General features: G+C 41.4%; 1 protein-coding gene across 1 annotated transcript in view; it reads right to left on the bottom strand.

Moving 5' to 3' along the window:
• The window catches only part of KCTD19 (potassium channel tetramerization domain containing 19), a 955,229-nt gene that overhangs the window by 257,636 nt on the left and 677,852 nt on the right, over positions 1–19,741 (bottom strand). Inside the window, 1 exon segment of the mRNA XM_044079536.1 lies at positions 5,960–6,068. Coding sequence (XP_043935471.1) covers positions 5,960–6,068 — 109 coding nt within the window.

Here is a 19,741-nt window from a genome sequence, read left to right as displayed (position 1 = left end):
GGGAAAAAATACAGGAAGGTGTATAGTCTGATTGATATTAGTGTCAGCTACTACTTCTGGTAAAAAGGATGGATTTGTTCACAAAGATATCCTGTCCTTATAAAAGATTCAGTAAGGATGCTTGCAAGATAAGGCCTGTAACTCAGATATTCTCCTAGCAGAAGTAATAGCAACCAAAAAAGTGGTTTTCCAGGATAAATACTTCAAATTGCAGTTTATGGATGGTTCAAATGGGGAATTAATTAAAGATTGTAGCACCAGATTCAAGTCCCAAAGTACAGATGGATCCTTATATGGAGCTCTCAGCAATAGGGCTCCTTTCAGAAAGGCTTTACACAGTTTGTACGACATTAGAGCTGTATCATTTAGACAATTATGCAAATTCAAAATTGCAGCTAGATGAACTCGTACAGTTGAGGTGGATGCCCCTGCATCAAAAAGCGATGCTAAAAATTCCAAGACCTTATGATCTGGTACCGAATATGGGTCGAGATTACTGTCTGAAGCCCATTTAAAAAATTTTGCCACTTGCTGCTGTATAAACGTCTAGACAAAGGTTTGTTTGAGGCTAAAACAATTTGTTGAACTGGGGCAGTACACCTAGTATGCCTGGCAATTATTGGAACTGGAGAAGCCAGGCAGTGACATTGAGATTCTGAAGATTTGGCCGAATGAGTCCCTCTGGATGGGATAACAGATCTGGAGCTGGGTCCAGAGTCCATGGATCTTGAATTAGTTGAGGCCACAGAAAGGGAAACCATATAAACCATATCTGACAAGGCCAGAAGGGAGCAATGAGGATTATCATGTTTTTCAACCTGTTGGCTTTCTTTAGAAACTGTGATATAAGTGGAATTGGGGAAAGACATACAGGAGACTGGGGGGCCAATTGTGCAGAAGAAATTCTCAGTGACTCCGCCGGAGGGGCGATCAGGGCAAAGTAGCTGCTGCATTTGTTTTTCAGAGGAGATGCAAAGAGACTGCAGCAAGGCTGGCTCCATCAACGGAATATCTTTTCTGCCACCAAAGGATTGAGAGACCCCTCGTGAGGCATTACGATACTCCTGCTCAATTTGTCCGCAAGCATGTTGGAGCTCCTGAGAATATGCATTGCAACCAGAAAGCAGTCGGTTAAGATTGCCCCTTGTCAAACCCTGAGAGCTTCTCAACAAAGAGAGTAAGATCTGGTTCCTCCTTATTTGCTGATGTACCAAACCACTGACATGCTGTCTGTTTGGATCCCAATCATTCCCGAGGGGAGGGTATCTTGGAATGCTTGCAACACTAGGAACATTGTCCTCATCTCTAGAACACTGATCTGCAAATTGGCTTCCAAATGGGACCAAGTGCCTTGGACTGTCTTTCCCAGATAATGCCCTCCCACCAGGATGTGTCCATGGTCACTATGGCTTGGGGTAGTGGAGGGTCAAAGGGGGGCCCAGTAGAATGTCATTGGACTGGAGCCACCAACTCATGTCCTTTTTTGCATAAATTGATCTGAATTTGAAGCAACATCGGTTGCATCATTAATGACCATTGTGACGCCAGGAGCCATTGAAGGATTCACATGTGAAACCTGGCAAGGGGAACTAAGGTAATGGAGGTCACCATAGATTCCAAAACATGAAGTACCAATCTTGCAGTCACTGTTCTGCTGTGAATCATCTGGCTGTCTTGAGATTTTATTCTTTAAAGTCTTTCTTGAGGAACAGACGTGATGCAAGTGTCTGTTTGCAACACCACTCCTATTTACTCTAAATGCTGTGTTGGATGGGATTTTTTGTAGTTTACAGTAATCCCTAGTGAGAAACAAGTTTGAAGGACATAATCCCTTGCTTGTAGCAGTAGATGCCTGGAGGTTGCAGTAACGAGACAGTTGTCTAAGTATGGAAGCACATGGAAACCTTGCAGTTTGAAGTGAGCTGCGAACACCCTGGGGGCTTGGTGAGGCCAAAGGACATGGCTCTGAACTGGTAATGACTGGCTTCCAGCCAGAAGTGCAGAATCTTTTGGAGCATTTGTCTATTTTTATATGATAATATGCATCCTGAAGATCTATTGAGCACATCCAATCATCCTTTCCTAAGAACAGGAGAATAGAATGAACTGTGATCATCTGAAATTTGGTATTTTGAATTGACTTGTTCAAAGCACTGAGATTCAAAATTAGTCTCCAGTCCTCCGTCTTCTTTGGCATTAAAAAGAATCTTGAGTAAACTCTGGATCCTATCTCGTCTGGTGGGACTGTTTGCATGTCTCTTTTGTCAAGCGTTTTTTGAATTTCTACTACTGTCACATCCCTGTGACTGGGTGGAACATCCTGGATTCTCTTGAGTTTCTTGGGTTGGTTGGAGAAGGGAATATGATAACCTCTGATTATGATCCTCTGCACCCAATTGTCCATTGTTATGGTTACCCAGGCAGGTAGGTGCAGGGAGAGTCATCCCCCAACTGCCTCCAGAGGATGGCAATTGGGCCACTGTTCAGGAGCGCTGATAGGAATTTCCAGGGAAAAATACCTGGAACTTTGATTTTGCATGCCACCTGTGCTTCTGGTGTGGCATCTTCCATTATAACTCCCTCCTTTGCCCCGGGGGGGGGGGGGGGAGTTGCTGCTCTGTGAGTTCTGGCAAGGCCCTTGGGACTTTTTGAACCATAGCCTTCCACTCCTCTGGTTCCTTGAGGGGAGCCATTGGGAAGTAGAAAAGTGTATACCCACAGCAGAATGTGTCTTTCCATCTTTCTCATATCTAGTAAAGGTGTCTTTAACTTTGGGTCCAAAAAGGGATGTTCTGTCAAAAGGAGCATTGACAAAAGAAGACTTAAATGGTTCTGCAAAGTCACACAAGCACATCCAGGTGTGTCGTCACAGAGCTACACCAGAACCCGCAGCCCTGGCTGTCCCTTCAGCTGTGTGTGTGATGAGCTTCATAGATGAATTACAAATTGAATTGAGGGTTGCCAGCTGGGAAGCTACTTTTGCTTGAACTCCCTCAGCTATGGTTTCTGTCAAAGTATCTGATAGCTCCTTTATCAGATCTCTTTGAAGCCTGGTAAATGTGCCATGAAATTCAAGGACCTAAGCACAAAGGTCAATGAAGCATATACACAGTTCCTGAATCTATCCATCATTGTAGACTCCTTGTTAGGAGGATGAATAGTAGGACATTCATCAGCAAGTTCCTTTTTGGTAGCTGCTGCAACCACCATGGTATCCACTGACACCCCTTCAGCCCAATGCTGGTGATCCATGGGAGCTGATAATATGCAATCTGGTCTTTTAGAGATTGGCTTGATGGAGTTCAGGAATCTTCCAGGCTCACTGAGCAATCAGTTTAAAGAGATAATCAGCAGGTGGAGAAATTCAAGCAGTAGATGGTTAGGCACAGAAAGTTTCTAGGTATACTAACTACTCTGAAGAAGGTTGTTGGGAAGTCCAGCCACCCATCTGTTTAAGGATCTATAAAATGTCACCAAAGGAGACATCTTCTGGAGGTGACCTTTGGGAACCTTCCCCTTCATCAAAGTCAGTATCTTCTGTGAAAGACACTTCAGGGGAGTCCAAGTGCTTCCTCTTGCACTTTCTCTTCCGGGGTACCTCCTTGGAGGAACTGGCTGGGGAGGTGTCTGAAGAGGACATAACCAGCACGGTTGAATCTTGAGGTCATTGTGCTTGCAGTCCCAAGTCAGAGGGAGCTCTGGGTGAGGGGAAGGACCAGGGGGTTGTTCCAACAAAAGAGGAATCAACTGTGAGTCTGCAGTGGACAAAGCCATCTCCATGACCCAGAAAGCAGGTCACCCATTGAGGAATGGGAGCCTAGAATCTAAATAGACTCCTTTAAAACTGTGGTCCCATCCTGCACAGAGGGAACCATCCCCAAGCCTGTAGCCAGAGTGGAATTTATGTGTGCCAAAGCCCCAAGAAGCATGAATGGCTCAGATAAAGTCAGAGTTGAACAGCACTCTCCAGAACCGACATTGAAGCCTCAACCCCGAGAGGTCTCCAGTTCCAACCGAACCAAAGATCTCAGGGTAGTTACTGGCATCGGAGACAAAGCTCTCACTGGCACTGATACAGTCGATACTAGGACTGTCGGAACTGGGAATTACGAAGGCCCAGTCAGAGGAGGAACAACAGTCTGGTGAGAAATATGTAAGGTTCTAGAGCCAGATTGCTAGGAACTGAGGAAGTAGCTAATCCCCTCTCCACCAGGAGCTGATCTAGCAGTCTCAAAACATTGGATTCCATGAAGCTCTTGTGCAATGGACCGAGTAGACTGATGGGGACTGAGGTCTATGCAAAAAGGGACTTGGTGGTTGGTCCACAAAGGGATCAGTTCTTGGGGAGTATCTAGTTTAAGGTAAGTCCTTGAAAGAAAATTCCTTTGGTTCCAAGAATGGTGGAACGGAGGAGTGTGAAGTGGTGTGAGCTGAGGAAGGAGTGGGCACTGCAATTATTGGTGTGGAAATCAGTACCAATGGCACCAGTAAAGACAGTTTCTCTCCCAACAGTTCTGTGGAAGCTGTGGAAACTGCTTCACTTTTTTAACTGGCGGTTCCGAGGAAAGTAAAAAAACTAAGTAGCTTCTCTTTTTTGACCTCTCATGCCTAGAGGAAGAGGAGGAAGGGGAACGTATATCCATTTTAGAAGTCACAGATATAGCCTCATCAAACCTAGATTTTATCAAGCCTTTGAGAATCAACTTATTCTTTCTCTCTACAAGGGCCCAGTGGCAAAATCCAGTCACGACCATCAGAATTTAGTTGTCTGTAGTTGCACTACTGGCATCTCTTGAAGCCAGAAGCACCTTTAGCCTTTTCAGCCATGTCAATGAAACACAAACACAAACACATTATGGGGGGGGGGGTAAAGAGAAAGCATATATATATATATATATATATATATATATATATATATATATATTTTTTGTTTTTGTATAGGCGGACCAACAATGATATCAAAGAGTTACCATAATGGTAAAGGAAATGGAAAGGAAAAGGAAATGGGAAAGTACCAGCAATAGTACAGAAGATTACCAAATCAATAGAGGAACAGGGAGGGAGTCTACCAGCGATGGTATACCATGAAAAGGACACACAGCAATTAAGTGAAGAAGAGGAGCTGAGTAACTACAAAGGATCTAAAAGAATAAATATGAGAAGAAAATTATTAAAAATGCTAAATAAGACTCACAAATTTAAGAAATTGCTAGCTTGAGAGCTGATAGGAGAGGAAAGTGTCTGGCACTTGAAGTGGAAATCGAGATTAATCTTGAGAGGAGCAGTCTGGGTAGAGCTAAGCTCAAGAGTTTTTGAAAGAAGCAAGATGGAGTAATGGCCAAGTCGGTTCTGAGATTTGGAACTGAACTAATAGTCAAGGATTAAGTGAAGATTGACAACATTAGATTAGATGCTTTGTCTCTGTGCCTCTAGGTCAGCAACAAATCATTATATCTGATAAAAGAAAAAACATCTCTGCCTAAATGAAGCACAATTAAATGTTTCTGTTAGAAATTAAAATAAGGAAAAGTTTTCATTTGAAATTAAATGGAAATATTTAAACTGGATGAACTCACAACTACTCATGAAGAGAAACCTAATATGAGTAATCAACCATAATTTCATAGTGAGGACAACTGGAGATGGCATCTGACAATGTTGCTTTCATATAGGACTCATTCTGCCTTGCCTAATACAACTGCAGCAACAGACTGTCTTTTGTTCCCATAAAGGAGGATACCTGAGGACACAGAACTTTAGACCACATCACAAATAATACCAATAAGTAGAAAGAAACTAAAGTATTATGAATGCTGCCACTGTGCTGCTGAGATCCAACTTAAAGAAAGACTACAGGTTCCTGAAGCTGCAGACAATGGTAGTGGATGGAGTGCCAGTAGCAGTCCTAAGAACTATTCTCACTGACCAACTTACTAATAAAAGTTTGATTTCAACTCACCTCCCATATAACATCTTTCAATTTCTCTCCAGCACTGTTTGTATTGTCATCTGACCTTGTAGGTGAAAATGAAGCTTCACTTTTGGGTGAACTTTTCTTAAATAATAATCTGCATGAGAAAGAATAGTGTTCAGCTAAAACAGTGTTACAACAGTTCTGACTGAATTTATTGTTGACTTAATTTCACTTTGCTGAATACTGATCATATCACCTGGGCCAGTTTTCATCCTTAACATTTCACAAACTGCTTTTCTTCATTAACCAGTTTTAACTTGAGTTTATTTATCAAAAAGCCACAAGGATAAGAAAAGGTAGAAGTAAATATAGACCACAGAATATATAGAGTAACACCACAACTTTTGATACAGATGTACTTTGTAATCACAAAATAAGTAAGCACAAATCTGAAATACAGTTATGTAAGTAAACACACCAAAAAATAAGGGAGATGCAGGAGGGAGTGCCTGCTGCAGCAATGATCATTCAACCATCTACTGTTATAGTAAGTTTACCTATACAACTATACTTTGTTCATCATATTAATTACTGCTGCAGTGGCATTAACTATATAAGTAGATTGTCCTAGCTAACTGCATTTGGGAGGTAGAAGGAGCCCCTGGAGAATGGTCCTAGCAAACTTGATCTAGACCTAGAGAAGGAATCAAGTTTATATTGTCTTGTAAAAGTATGTACAAAGGACCAGGTTGCAACTTCTACAATACTTCTAGAATCCAGTTTTTTCCAAAAAGCCATAGATGAAGCCAAGACCCTGGTACAGTGGGACCTAACCCTACCTGGAATAGTTTTGTTGTTGCAAGTATAACAAAAGGAAGTAGCCTTAGACAATTTGGAAAAGGTCTGTTTTGATATAGGTTGACCCTTCTTCTTAACTTCACAAGAAAAGATCAAATGATCTAAAGATCTGAAAGATTTAGTTTTGTCAAGATAGTATGTGAGTTGTCTGTAGGCATCCAACTTATGGAGCATTCTTTCTCCCTCATTTTTAGGTTTAGGAAAGAAAATGGGGAGATGGATACTTTGGCTTAAAGTAAACTTGAATACCACTTTAGCAGAAAAGGATTAGTTCTCAAAGAAACCCTGTCTCCGTGTAAGGACAGAGTTGACTCACCACAAGAGTTGCAACTCAGAAACTCTTCTTGCAGAGGTCAGAGCAACCAGTAAAACTGTCTTCCATGTTAAGAAAGTACAGTTGTGTAAAATCTTACCATAATAGTAGATGTCCTTGCCTTCACTGCTGCAATCTTCTTCACAGATAGGATTCCCTGCCATAGAAGCCTGACATCTGGCCAGTCTACCAAAACCTACTGTTGCTTTAAGGTATGCCAGATGTCATACAAATGCTTCTTGTATAGTACAGAGCATAAAGGTGATGTTCAAGTATACCATCTACAGAACTGATTGCCCCAGTAGGAACACCAGTCCAAGGAACCCAAGAGGTAAACTGTACATCCAGGAAGGCAAAGGACTAGATGGATGGAAGGAAGGAGGGAATACTGCAGCAGTAAAGGCAAGGATATCTACTGTTATGGTATGATTTTATGCAACTGCACTATGTCCTAACATTCGCTGCTGCAGTATTCTTCACAGATGGGAGAGTGCCAAAGCTGAAGAGGAAACCTGGGAGGAGGAAGGAGCAGAAGAGTCTCCTAAAAAGCCATGAAGAATGGCAGTAGCAAAACCAGACCTAGCTCTAGAGATACCATCCAACTTGTAGTGCCTGGTAAAGGTATGCACAGAAGTCAAGGTAGGGGCTACAAGAATAGAGTTAATATCTAAACACTTGACAAAAGCACCAGAAGCCACAACTCTAGTAGAATGAGCCTTAAATGAAGAAGAAAGGCTGTTGCCATGAAAAGTGTAACAAAAGGAAATAGCCATACAAATACAAGAAGAAATAGTCTGCTTGGATACAGATAGTCCCAAAGATCTAGGATGAAAAGAAATAAACAACTAATCAGATTTTGTAATAGATATACACCCAGATTTACTAATCTTCTGTGCAGGACTAATCTAGTCCTGCACGAAAGCGTCAGTTTAAGAGGAGGACGGCAGTGTGCCATGCATATTAATGAAGGTGCGGAGCCTGAGCTCCAAATCTTACACTGAGTGTGGACGAGTGCAGGGGGCATATCTGAGAGCAGAGCTCTCAGAATAAACACTCCCCTGCAAAGTAGAACAGAAGAAAGTGTAAATAAATGAGTGAGACTGCTCATAGGTGTCTGCATATCCCCAACAGTCTCCATGTGTTCAACAGCAACAGTACATTTAAATAAAATGAAGAGACCCTTTTATTTATTTTTTTAAAACCCCGAGTACAGCTAACTGTAGGTGCACGGGTGTGCCCATAGCTTAGCTATGGTTAAAGGAGCTGAAAAGGCTGAAGAGGATAACAAGGAATATATATGCAAATGAAGCAACACAGCAATAGTGTAGTGGTTAGAGCACCCGCCTAATGAACAGGCATTCCTGGTTCGAGTCCCACTGCAGCACATATCATTTTCCATGTGAAATCTGTACATGAACATATTTTTTACATCTTTTTGCCGTATAACCAACATAATAACATTTAAATGTGAAATGGAGTACTGCACCAAATGCACATGTGAAATGTCAGTGTCATAATGAATAAAGCACTAATAAGCAGGTTTAAGCACAAATAAGCAGCAGTAAGGATGTTTAAGTGTGTTTGCATGGGGGTAAGCATTGCCTACACAGATTAAGCAAAGTAGAAGCTAACTCAGTGTAAGAAACTGTAACCAGAGGTTAGCAGTGCTTACCGTCACGCAAACCAACGCAAACCCGCTTACAACTGCTTTAAAGTGCCTTAATCACTCTGTATCCAACGGCCCATGTTCTGCCCAGCAACAAAATAAACTGCCTCTCTAAGGCTTGAACTCAGGACCCTGCACTCCATACACAAAGTGATTTATCACTAAACCAATGATAATTAAGACCCAGTTTAAACAAAGCCCCCAAATTCACCATCCATCTATGTTCTGATCATTGGTAGGTTTAGGAATAGGTCACTAGTGGTTTATTGATTTATTGGGTTTATCACAGGTGTAGCTACTGGGAACAATATTATAGAATTATTCAGTAGTTTTGGTATTAATAGTATATAAGATGATTTTCATCTGTTTAGTAATAAAGATAGGTAGTTATGCATTTATTCATTTATTTATTTAAATGTATATTAGGCAGGTAGTTGAATGTTAACTACTTGTGTGGTGGATTTTTTGGTATAGGAATAATGCATTACCTCTTAACATCTATAGGCTTTATTAAGTGGCAAAGAAAAATGTGTATTAGATTAACATTTATTATTTGTTATATAAATTATTGAGTAATGTCACTAAGTGCATTTTGGTACTGTCACTTTAAATGCTGGTTAATATAAACAGGATGTACGAAAGTTTGGATGTACACTGATGGCGCTTTTGTAAGTGAAACTGGTCTGTGGGGCAGTCTGTGAAGCAATAAAGGCTTTTACTCTCGTGGTGCCTCTCTTTTAGAGTGCTGGAAGTGGATTTGGATCGAGTATTCAGTGTTTTCCGTGCACCAAGGTTGGATACGCACACCTACAGTTTGGTTTTGGTATATATATATATATATATATATATATATATATATATATATATATATATATATATATATATAGGCATTCGCAAGGTGCCTCATTTGTGAACCCTGCTATAACCTCACCTTTTTTGGCGTTTTTCTGATGACTGCATTCTACAGTTAATTTCATGGCGGGAACTGCTACTGTTTTATATAGATGTAGTGTCTTTTGCGTTTCTGAGGCACTGATGCACTGATGTACCATATATATTAAGAATATTTGCGATATACATACTCAGCCAATGCCATGTGCTAGGTGATTCTACTCCTACTTACAAAGTACGAGGGTCTTCAAAGACTATCAGCTGAATTATTAATGTGTATTGTGTTCTATTGATTACTATGTTATGGAACTTGCTGGCTAACTTACCTGACTTAGAAACGCACTATTCATTTTTATAACTGCTTCTACTGCTAGTACTTGTAAATGTGTTATATTTTACTACATTTCATTATGTTTAAAAGCAAGTTATGCTTTAATTGTATCTAACACTACTTTTTTTTTTTTTCTAAACTCTCTACTCTATTTATAGCATTCTGCCCTGAGCTACCCCTGCGAGTAAGCCCTCGAGGATACCTCCAACCTACCTTCGGAACTCAGCTTCCGTAATTGCTCAAGCTAAATAGCAAACATCCATAGCAAGCTTCTCAGTGGCCTCATTCCCCATTGTTTTCCGGACATCTTACCAAGTGGAATTGTGGAAGTATGTTTATCTGCTGCTGCACACTTATTACTTAATGTTTTCAGCCTTGATAGCTGTTTGTAGCACTCTAGCCTGCCAGGACAGCCAGCAGCCTTAGCTCCCCCCCCATCCATCCACACCAGCTGCCCTCTTTACTCCAAGTACTGCCCCAAGGATATCCTAAGCGGTACAAGTCCTGTCTCTGTTTCACACACTTGATAACACCCTCCCTCACATAAACTTCTCTGCAAGTTTTCATGTTTTTCTCTTAGACCCTAACCTTCTCCCCTTTCACTGCATCTCCCAAACTCCTCTAGCCTACTCTAGCTGTAACTTCTCTTTTCCTAATCTCTCTCTCTCTTGTTTCTCATACTTCATTCTCATCCAACACTCCAGGTCTTTCTTCCTTTCTATTTACCCTTCAGTATACCTCCTTTTACTGACTGACTCCGGTTCCTCTCTGGACCTCTTTGGTTCTTCCCGCTCCGTTCGCCCGGCGGGCTCACTCTGCTCCCCTACCCTACCCCCAAATCCCACCCACCCCCAGTGCACCTACCTTTATTTCTCCCATAGACACACCCTCTAAAACTCTTATCCAATCAAATACTTACACCCAATAACCACACCTCCCTATCCCCGCCCACATTTACATCTAATTATCTACCTCAGCTATCCCACTAAAACATAGGATTCCTACACACCCACTCAAATCTCTACTCTGTTTCCACTACCAATCTTATACTTCTAAACATAACTACTCTTTCACTAACTTATCTCTCTTACATTTATAAACATCTTCTCTACTACATAACAACTCTACATATTTCATATTCTAATTCACCAACTTCTACCTAAATTATATCTAGTTCCTATACACTTACTACCCCCTATATATCATACTTCTTTATTTAAATACCACTATTCTATTAACTCGTCCTCATCATGCCTTCCAAACAATCCTTCCTCTTCCTTTCACTACTACTACTTTTTTCCTTATCCTCTGTCTACCACCTTTCTCAGCCTACTATTTCCACCATCCCCCAACCCTTTCACACAACTAATTCTCACAACTCACCTTTCTTACCCTCATACTCTCTTATTTCCCCCCATTTATTCCCCTCAGAAAACCTCCATCATTTGCAACACAAACCGATCTCCTACCATGCTAACTTTATTACCATAACTGCTAGCAAAGCCCTCCAATTCACAAAAGAACCCAATCTCACCTCCTTGCTAACTACTCACCGAAACTATTCCATACTACATCTGATTAGCACTCTCATCTCTGGAGACATTCATCCTAATCCAGGCCCTACCACTACAACCAATATTAATAAATCCCTATTATTTACTTCCTTAAACTCTCAAAGTATAGTAAACAAAGTTCCAAACCTTCATGCTTGGCTCACACACAATAAGCCCGACATCCTCACTATTTCAGAAACCTGGCTAAAACCACACATTAGAGACTCTGAAATAGTTCCTCCAAACTTCTCTATCATACGAAAAGACAGACCTCACAAAAAAGGTGGAGGAGTAGCCCTTCTATATTCTTCCTCCCTAGTAGTTACTCCCTACAACAAGCCTATTCCACACTTTAACAACGCCGAACTTCTCCTTACCCTACTACAAATCAATAATCATAAACACATATGCATTGCTTCCCTTTACATCCCCCCTGGGGATAATATCTCCACACTTGAACTTATCCTTTCCTGGCTATCCGCTAACATTAGTAATGAAACCATAATCCTAGGAGATGTAAACATTAACTGGGCCCTTATCCAGTCTCCTACAAATCCCACTAACATCAACCTCTATAATTTCTCACAACTGATCACTTCAGTAACTCATCCTGCCAAAAAACCCTCCAATGGGAGTATATTGGACTGAATTCTAGTCTCCCATCCTCTCTATTTCACCAACAGTGGCACTCTTCCCGACCCACTTGGTGACCACACACCCACCTTTACCCACCGGCTTCCCACTGTCCTTCAACGAACCCATAACTATATCACTTTCTGTGACCAAAAAAACTTCAACCCAATAACCTTTTCAAACTCATTACAAGCAATTAATTGGAATTGTTTAAAAATACTACCTCTTGATAATGCAGTCTCATATTTCAACTCAACTTTCTTAAAATTACTAGACTCCCAAGCTCCCTTACGGACAAAAAGAATAAAAACCAAATCAGCCCCATGGCTCTCCAAAACTACCCTTGCTATCATGAGACAAAGAGATAAAGTCTGGGCACACTACCAAAAACATAAGTCACCACCACTCCTAAACGAATATAAAATGCTCCGAAATAAAGCAAAGAAACTGATTACTTTTGATCGTCAAAACTACTTCTCAACACTCCAAAACGATAATAAAAAAACCCCTCAAAAATTCTGGAAAGGGATCTCTACTCTCCTCCACCCCAGCAAACCAGATACTCCCACCCCAGACCCAAATGCTCCTGAACTTGATTTAGCCACACAATTTAATTCTTTCTTTATCGACTCCATCTCCAAATTGACCTCTTCATTCTCAAACACCTCTCTCTCCACTTCCACACCCTATTCCACACCCACTAACCCCTCTTCCCCCTCTTCCACACAAACCCTATCCTCATCTCCACTATCCCAAAATTCCCCCCCCTTCTGACTGCACCCTCTTCTCATTAAATCCTATACCTACATCTACTATAAAGAAACTTCTTCAGAAATTGAAACCATGTACCAATGCTCCTGACAATATCCCTTCTTACTTTCTCAGTGCAGCTGCTAAAACTCTTGCCTACCCCATTAGCATCTTAATTAACCACTCCCTTCAAGAATGCACAGTTCCCCAAATCTGGAAACAAGCTTTTATTACACCTCTACACAAAGGGGGTAACAACAATAACATTAGCAATTTCCATCCCATAGCCATCCTGTCCCCCATTTCAAAACTCCTTGAAAAATGTGTCCAACTTCAACTTCTTCCTCACCTCCTAGACAACCATCTCATTACCCCTACACAGCATGGTTTCAGACCTAATCATAGTACTATGACTGCCCTCCTCCCCTTCCTTGAAACTGTAAATAAAGCCCGTGACTCTGGACAAATTGTATCCACTTTGCTTCTTGACCTCTCCAAAGCCTTCGACACTATCTCACACAGCCTGCTCTTAACTAAACTTTCCAAACTCCACCTATCTTCCTCCTTTCTGAACTGATTCTCTAGTTACCTTTCTAACAGAAATCAAGCTGTTAAATGGAAAAAAGCCACCTCCTCTTTCCTTAGTACCCCCACAGGAGTGCCACAAGGCTCCATACTGGGTCCTCTTCTCTTCAATATATTTATAAATGACTTCTACAAATCAATTCCTTTCTCTAGCATCATCCAATATGCAGATGATTCCACTATCATCTGTTCTGCCTCTTCTATCACTACACTACAAAAACTTACTCAAGATGCTTTCTCTTCCACAGAGCAATGGATGCTAAGTAATCATCTAGCTCTCAATGCCACCAAGACCAAATTAATGTTATTTACTCCTTCGAAAGTTATTCCTCCAGACATAAGTACATTCTCAATTACTAGTCAAAACAACTCACCCCTAGAAATAGTGTCAGAAACTAAACTGCTTGGGGTCCAAATTGACAACCTACTTAAATTCAACTCCCACCTGCAAATAAACATTAAAAAAACACATCAAAAACTTGGCATGCTTTATAGACAGAAAGCCTACCTCACATCTGACACTAAAATCTCTCTCTCTACCTCCTTCCTTATCCCCTCCCTTCTCTATGGTGCCCCACTACTAACTAATCTTCAGTCCTTATTAAAAAAACAGCTTACTTCCTGCTATAACAAAATTCGCCACCAGCCATAAGTCCTCCACTCACCACTGTGTCTCCCTCCATAAGCTAAAATGGCTTCAACTTCCCAATCAACTAACTTACACTCAACTAACTCTAGCCCATAAGCTTATTCTAAACCCCTCACTCTGTCCCTCCCTTTCCTCTGCCTTTAAAATGCACCTACCTAGCAGAGTTCTAAGATCAAACAATCAAAATCTACTTGAAGTGCATAAACCTACTTATCCACCAGGAAAAAACCTTCTTTCCTTCAGCCTCGCTCGCCTCTGGAACTCCCTACCACCACAAATTCGCACCACCTCTAACCACTCCACCTTCAAATAGTCTCTCTTCTTACATCTAACATCACAGTGGGAATGCTCTTGTTCCCACCCCACATAACTAACTCTACTAAATCTCCTACAATACCATATCCTACTTTATGAACCTACTATGTTTGTTCTCTAATCACTATTAATCTGTCTCTATTACTTGTAGTTTCACTTCTTAATTGTATTTACTGTTATGACTGCTACTCTACATATGATAAATTTTGCTATTCCTGCCAACATAGTACCAATAACTCTCTGTACTTAGATTGTTAATGAAAATTGTTGAATGTATATTTTGTTTTGGAGCTTTTCTCCCCAGGACTCCATTGAAAACGGGTTCTTTATGGCCCAATGGACTATCCTGGTAAACCAACTGCAATAAATAAATAAATAAATATATATATATATATATATATATATATATATATATATATATATATATATATATATACACATATATATAGATATAGCCATATGAGATATATATAGGTATATACACATATACACACACAACAGGTATCAGTAGCCATACATGTGTAAAAGTAGTGTGGAAGTACTGGGTGCAAAGTATATCCCTCAGCCACAAGCCCTTTAACTGCCACCTGTGAAATGTGTAGTGTGGCAACCATTCCCACAAATGAGAATACTGACATTAAACATATACCCACCCACAATTCATATGACATGACACGACATCCAGGTATGCATACACAGATAACCTTTATTTGAGTACTACACAATAATGTATGCCAGTACTTACACCACATAAGGTTTGAAATATGTAACCAGTGATGAATGCAAAGCCCACACAAAACAGTAGATGCAAGCAATGTATATATATATATATATATATATATATATATATATATATATATATATCTATATATACCATACTATGCTGTCCAGGCCAAGTTCTTCAATTAGTGCAACAGTAGAAACAGAATTTGCCTTCAGGATACGTAACAATCAACAATTACAGATGTAGTTGAGCAGCCTCCAATTACACCCCGTAATCAAGCCCTAGGAGGAAAAGTAGCACTTGTGTTAATGTCACAGTATCTTATACATAACATTGCTTAATCTAACATGTCACTATCACACTGAATGACCCTCGTCTTAACAGTTATATCCCTGAAAAGGTGTCATAGCCTAGGTTAATGACATTGAACCCCCCCCCCCATAAAAGGCTGTACAAGGGCAAGGAAAACTGTGTACCACACACTTACCTCTGGAATGTACAAGGGCACATATGTGTTCTCCAGCTGTTGCACCCATATATATGGACTTGGCCCAACAGTCAGTGTGGGAGTTCATGACATGACTGGGATGACAGTAGTAATGCTAGTGGTAAATAATGATAGGCCATTACCTAACAACCCTTCCTGTATCACAGCAGGACAAAGACTGGCATATATGTGGAGGACAGAGGCAGGAACATAGGGCCATATTTGAATTATTGCTGTTACACACCCTGGAAATTGCTGGTGTTGCAGGATTCGTTGCAGCATACCCTTATGCAGGAATATGACATTGAAATACAAATGGATGTAGCCATGTACTGATAGCACTCAACAGACAGAATGCCATAGATATATCTGGGACAGTACCCATGTGGTGCACAGACGACAGTATCCATGTGGTGCACAGACAAAACCTAACTGCCAATCCCCCTGGTATCATATGGATAGGTTCACAGTTGAGAGCTATGCAGACAGACAACATTCCATGTAAAAGTTCCATGTACACAGAAACCCTGTAAGAATAGCAAGATACTTTGCACACAACAACACTACTCATGCTGTCTGTGGGTCTGGAATCTTACCCAAATGTGGATTTGGCCTGTGTCTGCAGGTTCTGCTGTAAGAGGTATTGCTACCTGTTGTGTGTAACACTGATGTCCACCCACAGGAAGGATGTCATCCATACTGGAACGGTGAAGGGACAATGTCCACAGAAGGCAGTAATTTAAAGTACAGGGTTGCAATGACAGTGGTTAACTGACGTACTACTACACAGCAGGCTGCATGCAATTAGCAACCGGTGGACACTGACTGGTGCAGAGGCCACCACCTGATCATGTGCAATACCAACAAAAGCATGCTGCAATCTATTCAAACCAGCTCAATCACACTACTGGAGAGACTGAGAGCGACAGAGAGAGACAGAGAGACAGAGAGAGAGAACTTCAAGAAAGGTCATAAAACTCAGGGTTGTGGTTACAGTGAAAAAAACATAACAGGTATGTGAAACAGATATGCATTTACTTGCATGCAGTATATGGCATAGAATAATAGGATTTATAATGTGAAAGGATGTATATGTGCCATCAGTACTGTTTCCTGTAATGATGTTCTGCTCAACAACTGCACTGGACCATAGTGTCAGTCCCTTTGGGCAGTGGGACATACCAGTCAAATGTGCAGATCAGCAGTGAATGGCAAAGATGTGACCCATGATAGCTGTGTTCTGTAAATTACTGTGGCCAATGGTTGGTAGGGGTATTAATACTGCCATGATAGACACATGGGTGAGAGAACACAACACCTGCAGGACAGTCATGTTAAAGTGTAGCATAGCATGCCCAACTGCCATAGCAGTATAATATGCTTATCTAATGTTTGTCACCATATATACCCCCCTAGTTAGTCTGTGTTCACATGTGACACCTGTCTGTGTTGCAGCAAGGCAGAACAGTTCAGCTGTGAAGTAAAGAGAGTTACATGAGTGTGGTCCAGATGTTCGTATTCACCCCACACACACACACACACACACACACATATATATATATATATATATATATATATATATATATATATATATGTGTGTGTGTGTGTGTGTGATACATATTCACAGCTGTGTATGTCTACAGAACCTCGGACAGTTACACATTTATATAGGTATATAAACAACACATAATGATATCTACACATATATGCAAATGTATATATATATATATATATATATATATATATATATATGTGTGTGTGTATGTCTACATATATATATATATATATATATATATATATATATATATATATATATATATTTATTTATTTATGTCAATACATGTCCCCCACCATGACATGTGTGAGAGAACATCACACATCAATACATAACATACCTACACACCAGTACATGGCTGCAAGATGGAGTGTGGAGTGTGGTGTGTAACCCATGCTGGGAACACATCGCAATTGTTAGAGAAGGTGGGATATATATGTTGGCGAAGGATATTAGGCACATATTGGTATGTAGGTCTGGTTGGGTGACAAACAAGTCAGCATACAGGGCTGGTATATGACACGTGATTGTTAAACACTGTGGATGGGCAGTTACATTTGGAATGTGGAGGCCATTGAGCCCCCACATGGGAACAAAGGGAACATGGTGCCCACCCATGGACAGTCACAACAGCATCTACATGGACATAAAGGTGTCTGGGCTGTGGGCTGAGCAGGAGGAACATGCATGTCGAACCTTGTGTATGTACTGCATGCCTCCAGGTGATGTAGCACATACCCATGTCTCTGTGGAGCTCCCTATGCACAAGACCCTAGACCTAACTGGGTGGCAGACATATGTCTGTGTGTGCTCCATGGGGGGGGATACCATCCCCTGAGGTTGTTCCACATGAAGGTAGTGCTGGAACAGTAAATAATGAGGTTCCATGGTGGGTCACAGATGTGATGTGGACTGGTAACGTGCACATTAGGTGGGAGTGGTGTTCCTGCTGGCAAATAACCCCTACACATTCTGGTGTGTAACTGTCATGGAACATATGTGGGGTGTAATAGTCCACACAATCCCAGAACATGTCCGACAGCATGCACAGATATCCCCAATATCACAGAATGGCAGATGTGTAGCAATCACATAGCAGGCCTACCACGTGCATATGTGGAAGCATAGTGGCAGTGACAATGGCATGCAGGTGAAATACTCTGTAACAGCCCAGCAACTCTAGTGTCCCCACAGGGAGCATGTCTATAAACACATAGCAGAAAGTGTTGTACAATACAATATATGACCCAATGGTACATATACCGGAGACATACCATTAGCAATGTGTGAACATTAAGTTGGAGCTGATATGGTGGCGGGAGACTGATATGCGTATTGTAATATGGTAAATTTGTATAGCGCACCCGAGGAATCCTGCCTACAGTGCCGTGAGGATGACATTATAAACACCAGCATCATTCAGAACTACCAGCTGTTGTTCTCACGGACAAGCCAGGACCAGCATGAGCGAACAGCCATGTGGAACAATGTGGTCCGCAGGGTGAATGAGATGGGGATGCACAGCCGTACATATGAGCAGATGCGCCACCATTGTAGTGACCTGTTCCGCCATGTACGTCGCCATGCCTCTGCTGTGTGGGGTGACCACCTTGCAACAGTGAGGGTATCATAACATCCATTCCCCCCTTACCAGAGTGGAGGAGCTGCTCATGAGCCTGGTAGTACCTGCCGGCCCACAAGAGCTGCAGACATATACAGTCATGGAGGTGGGTGCTACACACACACCAGACATGGAGCATGCAGGTAAGATTCCAGGGCATATCAATAGACAACTGTAGTGTATGCATCTGTACAGGTAGATCATGCATATGTGAGATGTGGAGTCTGTTGCTGTGTAGTACTGATAAGCAGTAATGCATAATCTGTAGTACTGTGGACTTCAGCTGTTGCTGTACTGTAATATTGCAGCCACCTTGTAGCAATGCCACAGCTGTGGTCACTTACATCAACTCTCTCATCTCAATGTAGGTACCTCTGGGATATCAGCAAGGCAGTGGCTGGATGCCGGTAAGTATGGTTTAAGGTTATGCTTGGCAATTTACTGTCCATGTCATAGCTAAGGTGTAGGCCATGTACACATCTAACACACCTACCCATAATGCATGCTGTACATGTGCACTGACAGAGCACACACCTCACTAATGGGATTACCAGCCTCAAACACATGCAATACACAGACCATCTCAGACAACTGTGGCTACACTCCAGTGCACATTGCCCAGGCACAGCTGACAGCTGCCTAACATACACAGCTATGTCATGCACAGAGCAGTTGAACATGCTACACATAAAGACATCCCACTCCCTCTGCAAACACAAGCTCCAGGGTCCTACACCTCATCAACACATTACATAGAACATACTGGAGGGATAGGGCCCTGTCCTGAAGAATTCCCACACTCTGGAACGGACTACCCATACATGTCAGGCAATGGTACTCATTGGCACTCTTTACAAAAACACTTGACAACTGGATGGGAAATGGGGAATTCACCC

This window comes from Protopterus annectens, chromosome 8.part0, assembly GCF_019279795.1.
Source record: "Protopterus annectens isolate FY-2018-M chromosome 8.part0, PAN1.0, whole genome shotgun sequence".
Classification (NCBI taxonomy): domain Eukaryota; kingdom Metazoa; phylum Chordata; order Ceratodontiformes; family Protopteridae; genus Protopterus; species Protopterus annectens.
The sequence above is the reverse complement of the archived record's forward strand: the minus strand, read 5'-3'. Positions and strand labels throughout refer to the sequence as shown.